The sequence below is a fragment of the Morus notabilis genome, unplaced genomic scaffold (assembly GCF_000414095.1).
Source record: "Morus notabilis unplaced genomic scaffold, ASM41409v2 Scaffold78, whole genome shotgun sequence".
In the NCBI taxonomy this organism is placed as follows: Eukaryota; Viridiplantae; Streptophyta; class Magnoliopsida; order Rosales; family Moraceae; genus Morus; species Morus notabilis.
The window spans coordinates 2,737,506-2,743,674 of record NW_010367622.1 but is presented as its reverse complement, the minus strand read 5'-3'; the positions used below and the strand labels follow the sequence as shown (position 1 = coordinate 2,743,674).

At 34.2% G+C, this 6,169-nt stretch overlaps 1 protein-coding gene and 1 pseudogene across 1 annotated transcript; both read left to right on the top strand.

Annotated features, from left to right (window-relative positions):
• Nucleotides 1–873: 873 nt before the first annotated feature.
• Nucleotides 874–3,253, top strand: LOC21410641 (annotated as a pseudogene).
• A 1,952-nt stretch (nucleotides 3,254–5,205) lies between these two features.
• On the top strand, nucleotides 5,206–6,108 carry LOC21410640. The gene is made up of 2 exons (XM_010113080.2): nucleotides 5,206–5,800; nucleotides 5,834–6,108. Exons 1-2 carry the CDS (start codon nucleotides 5,206–5,208, stop codon nucleotides 6,058–6,060), a joined length of 822 nt encoding a protein of 273 aa, XP_010111382.2. The 3' UTR covers nucleotides 6,061–6,108.
• Nucleotides 6,109–6,169: the final 61 nt, after the last annotated feature.

Genomic DNA, 6,169 nt, shown 5'->3' with positions numbered 1-6,169 from the left:
CTCAGCTTTCTATGAAAAAATTTGAATTAACGTTAATTCTGTTTTCTGGGAAAAGCTTCTTTCGGTGAGTTTTCTCTTTGATTGTTTGAGTTTTATGGAAGATTAGCTTTCTCTTGCCTTTGATGATGATGATGATGATGATGATGATCATCATCATAATTATTATTATTATTATTATTTTAGAAAGCTAATTTCTGAGCTTTATGTGCGTTTGTTTGTTTGTTCTGATAATAAATCTTTGAAATTCTTGCAATAATCTTTCTACGGTAAGAACTGAAAAAGAAAACTAAAGAATTGTGCATCCGGGTCTCTTGGGTTATGGAAGGATTTCTTTCTTAGAAAAGAAACTGAGCCAAGATGCGCCGAGGTCTGATACTCCATAGGCCTACTTAGGACCTCTATCCATCAACGACTTGTGCGACGTTGGGTGTGCGATGGCCTAAGTAAAAACTAGGTCTATCCATCCTTCGAGTAGAATTGCATCAGATCTTTCTGTTTTATTTGGTGGGCTCAAAATTTCTAAAGTTACTACGGAGATAGGGATTCATTCAGCAAGAAAAAAAGGGGGTCATAAACAGAGACATTTGAAGGTGCTTAGTCCCAAACTAATGTCAACTCCGTCACATTCATTAACATAAGTTAGGTTGACGACATCATTTCCATGAATCACATTATCTGAATATTTTGAACACCTTTTACTATGATTCTTGGGCCTTTTTTGAATTCTCTCTCATAAAGAAATGGAAATCAAATGAATGTTAAGTCTAAATATCATATTTTGTTTTTGTTTTCTATCTTTTTAATCCCAAGAGATGCTTTTTAATCCATTTTAGCTCTTGCAGGAACAATACAAACTGGTAAAATATCATATTTAGGCTTTCTAATTTACGGAATCTATGCCTAAGCATCCTAAGATATTCATTGACAAATTTAGTTGTCTTCCGGTCGATGTTGCCCATAAAGTGCTTTCTTTTCTTTCCATGGAAGACATTTCTCGACTGAGTGTTTTTATTGTGGATGACAAAATATATAGAAGCAATGCATCAAAACGAGCACGGCTAAGGAACTACCTCGATAGGTTTCTTATTTTACGCAAAGGAACAGATATTCAATGTTTCCACATCAAGTGGCATGTGCAAAGCGTCATTACTGATGAAGAAGAGTATCGTGTTCTCTCATGGTTGCATAGTGCAGCCATATGCAATGTTAAGAAGCTTCGTCTTCACATTAACCTTAGGAGGGAATCAGATTTAACACTGCTACTTAATCTTCTTTATTGTGTATTCTTGGAGTCTCTTACATTGAACTTTCACGTTGGCTTTGGCATACTTAAGATTCCTTCCTCCATCAGTGCTATTGGATTATCTTCTCTCAAGTATTTAAAACTAAGCTATGTCAAAATCAATGAATCCTTTGGCAATTGGGTTTCATCCAACTGCAAATTCCTTGAGGAGTTATTCCTTTTTTCAATAAGAGCGACGGAGAGCCTTTCCATCACCAGTTCTTCTCTAAAAGTCTTGGAAATATTTTGGGTTCTTGGCCTTGAACATCTTCATGTATCTGCACAGATACTTGAATGAATGGCTTTGGTTTGGATATTCAGTTCCGATGACGACAAAAGCCTACAACTTTTTACTGCCAATCTCGAAATATTCAATTTCGTATGGATAGGAGATATAAACATCTAAGAGTACAACCTTCTCCCAAGCTTGAAATATTCAATTTCATATGGACCGGAGATATATTCAACTTCCAGCTAACGGGTAGTTTTAGGTGCTTAGTTGAAGGAAGAATGTGCTCAAAACCCTCTTCCTGTATCACTTCTTATGAGAACCTAGTTCGTTTTCTCCCTCATGTTGGCAAGATTAGAAACATGAGAGGTCTAGTTCTATATGATGATTCTATACAGGTAAATATCATTACTGCTCAAGAATTTAGAAAGAAGGTTGAGTTAAATGTCTTTCTCATTTCAGTAAAGTTTTACTAGAAGTACTAATGAATTTTGTTATTCTGTTTAATTTTGTTTTTTGACTGACTCAAATCCGTTTATTTAATACACCTCACACAATCACTATAGTTTTATATTAAGTTTGACATTATTTTGTTTACTTAAAGCTTCAACTTAGTTTCACCAGGTTGTTGAAATAGTAGATGGTGATTTATATGTGATCAGCTGCAGCATACCTTTCAAAATAGACAAGTGGGTCATTTGGTTCATAAGTTTGAACATAAATTTTAATTTTTTGTGAGATAAAACATTGCAGCAAAAAAGTTTGAACTGGGGTTCAAAGCTGTGAAAGAAACAAGCTAAAGGTCATCAATTGGAAGGAATAGTGATCCTCCACTTGTTTAGTATCAAACAATTGTTACAAGTGCACATGATTAGTTAAGTTGTTACGACGCGATTAAATTGGTTTTAGAATTAGTTGTGGAGTTTGGCTTTTTGAATGTATAAATTATAAAATATGCTTGATTTTAAGTAATGTGAGGGTTATCATAACAGCGACCCATAAAATAATGTTGCAGGCTTTGTTTAAGCGGGGTTATCGGTCATTTTTAATCGTGGAATTGTGAGCACTACATGTGTTAATTACAGTTACCATTGATGACCTACTACCAGCTATGGCATTCTTTTTCAAAAGAACACCAAATCTGCGTTGGCTTTTTATAACCGGAAAGATACACAAAGTCATTCTAGTGAAATTGAAGAGGTATTGTCATACAGTCTATCTCTAGAAAATACATTATTGTTATTATATGTTTGTCTAATTATTTTTTGATGATTCTGTTTGATGTGTTTCTTGGCACTGTAGGAAGATGGTAGAATCATTAGAACTTGAGAAATTGCGAGACATCCTGTTTATGCATGATTTGAAGTTTGTAACAATCGAACTCATTAGTCAAGCGAAGAACGAGTTGGAGCTGATAAAGTACTTGCTTGAGCATCTGAACAATCTGCTAAGGATGACTCTGTTGTATGCTCCTCCCTTGCCTTTAGATGTTAGTAGAGAGATAACCGAATATGAGAAGGCTTCTTTTCACGCTGAAGTGGATTTTCGTCCAATATAAAAGCCTTTTCGCTTCTCCTTGTAAGAATCATTTGCAATTGAATATATTGTTATCATATCTGTTCTTTATTAAGTCACAGATTACTCTTGTGTTTTGCCAACTCATTGTCCAAAGGGATGGCAATTTGTGTTTGCGTGTCATCTTCATATTAGCATGATTATGGCACAATAAGATTAGAATGAACATGAACACAACATGATTAATAAACGTTACATGAACACAGGACGTCTATTATACGGATAACATGACATCCGAATATGTCTATTAATCGGGCCGTGATAAGTTGATACGAAAGAAATACGTTTATTACTCGTTTATAACTTAAATAAGATGAATTTTGGGAAATTATATATGTATATATATAACTAACATTAACTGACTACTAAATATTTACAGCTAAGTTTATTTTAAATATTTTAATATTGTCTATTGTCTTGGGTATATATGGGCCATAAGCGGGTAGATTTGTGTTGTGTTTGCACATTGAAGACTTATATAATCAAATGTGTTATATCTATTAAGCGGTTAGACATGAATTTAACTCGTTTATTTTCATGTTATTCGTGTCAACCTATTAACAACCTGTATATTAAAGGTGAGGTCCAAACACGTTTATTTCATGTCGTTTTCGTACCGTATCATCGTGTAGTGTTACTTGCCTATTCAATCCAAAGTAAGGTTTATTTATTTTTATTTTAAAAAAACAAGAGCTCTTGCATTATGGGGCCCACTAGTCATTAAATGTTGCAGAAAGGAAATCGTTTTAGGTAATTTTGACAAATACCTCTTAAAAATATATGGATCAGAATTTTACCTTTTACTTTTGATTCATAACCTTTTTAATCAAATAATTGCACTAATAAAATGGTATTTATCAAGAGTAAAAGGTAAAAATAAATGCTCCCTAGCTTTATTCATCGACATGCCTTTTTAAGCAATCTTTTTTGTAACCTCGTGTCTCTTTCTTTCATGCTATAGAATAGATTATAGTAACAATAATCCCTAATAATAATAATAATACAAAATCACAATTATTAAGGTAAAATTAAGAAAGTGAAAGAAAATGAATGATGATATATTTATGAGTATAGTTTGATGTTACATTTGAAACTTCCAGCAAGCAAAGACAACGTTCGACTAAACCCAAAACCCAAACTCCACCAAAGTATCGCTTCACTTTCAAACATACATTATAATTTCTCATTCCTTTTTTGTTTCCTGTATTCTTCTCATATTTCAAAGTGCTCTCAAGATTTCTGGTTATCTTTGTAAAGGGTGTTTCATTTTCTCAGCAACAGAAGATGAGAAAAGTAAGCATTTTTCCGAGTGTCACTTTTCAAAAGGCATGGCTTTCTCTCTCATTTGTTTTCTTTTGCAATATTGTACACCATGTTTAGAGATAGTGATATAGAAAGAAGAGAGAGAGAGAGAGAGAGAGAGAGAGAGGTTTTAGATAACAACTTGTTATACATGTTTTCGTGCGTTTTTCTGGAAATTTTTGTTTGATAAGATCAGAGCAAGTTTAAAATCTTTAGATTGATTTCTTAGGTTGTGGTTTTCCTTTTTTTTTAAGTTTCTGTGTTTCATAATCCTAGGTGTTGCAACGACGAGAGAGAGAGGTTTTAGATAACAACTTGTTATACATGTTTTCGTGCGTTTTTCTGGAAATTTTTGTTTGATAAGATCAGAGCAAGTTTAAAATCTTTAGATTGATTTCTTAGGTTGTGGTTTTCCTTTTTTTTTAAGTTTCTGTGTTTCATAATCCTAGGTGTTGCAACGACGAGAGAGAGAGGTTTTAGATAACAACTTGTTATACATGTTTTCGTGCGTCTTTCTGGAAATTTTTGTTTGATAAGATCAGAGCAAGTTTAAAATCTTTAGATTGATTTCTTAGGTTGTGGTTTTCCTTTTTTTTTTAAGTTTCTGTGTTTCATAATCCTGAGAGAGAGAGATTATTATTTGATAACATCAAAGCAAGTTTAAAATCTTGAGATTGATTTATTTGGTTGTGGTTCTTTTTTGCTAGCTTCTGTCTTTCTTAATTCCAATAATGCAATGACAATCTGTCCCCTATCTTGTTGTTTTAGGAAGAACAACAAAATTTTTAAAAAAAAGTCATGATTGATTATGGAAAATATGTCCAACTCTCCTGGGACAAGCATTGACAGATTCAGCAGCCTTCCTGATCGTGTTGCCCATAATATTCTTTCCTATGTTTCCATGGAAGACATTTTGCGCCTTTGTCTCGTCTCCAGAAGGTTTAGGCAGCTCTGCATATCTGTCCCATGCTTGAATTTTGATGTCATTCCATATAGAGACAAAAAAATCAAAAGAGCTCGGCTTATGAACTACCTCGATAGGCTTTTGTTTCTGTGCAAAGGGATGAATATTCGACGCTTTTACATCCGTTGGAGTCAGCGAGACAGTCTTGTTTTAGCTGATGAAGAGTATCACATACTCTCATCTTTGCATAATGCAGTCATATGCAATTTTGAATTGCTTAATATTGATATCAAACCGTATTGGAGTCATTTATCTCGTGTGGTTCATTTTGGAAAGGAATCAACAGATTTTTCGCTGCCGCCGAGTCTTGTTTGTTGTAGATCATTGAGGATTCTTAGAGTGAATTTGCATAGTGGCACTCTCAATTTCCCATCTCCCCATTACCACTTTCAGATTCCGTTCTCTTCAGTCCTTGTTGCTGCAATCTATTTGAATCAACTTACTGCAAGTTTCTCAAGCATTTATGCCTTCAAGACATAAGGGGGGGCAAAACGCATCACCATAACCAGTTCTCTCAAAACATTAAAGATTTTGTCATCCGATGACATCTTCAATCTTAATGTTTCCGCAGACACGCTAGCACAGATGGCTTTATGCTGGAGATTCGATTTGCCTGCAAATAGAGTACTGCAACTTTCCACGATCCAAAGATCGAAAAGTTTCGTTGAGAAGGAAATATATTGGACTTCCAATGCGTGGAAATTTTGATGTACTTGTGTAGTGTTGGAATTTTTTTAAGACCCTCTTCTGACTTAAGGGCTTCTACAACTGAGAACCTTGTTCGCGTTCTTCTTCGCAGTGTTCGCAACATCAAAAC

Bases quoted from the DNA above. Each gene is read 5' to 3' on its own strand.
- LOC21410640 (XM_010113080.2), top strand. From the start codon at position 5,206: ATGTCCAACTCTCCTGGGACAAGCATTGACAGATTCAGCAGCCTTCCT. The intron at 5,801-5,833 runs GTTTCTCAAGCA...TCAAGACATAAG, and splicing joins TTTGAATCAACTTACTGCAA to GGGGGGCAAAACGCATCACC.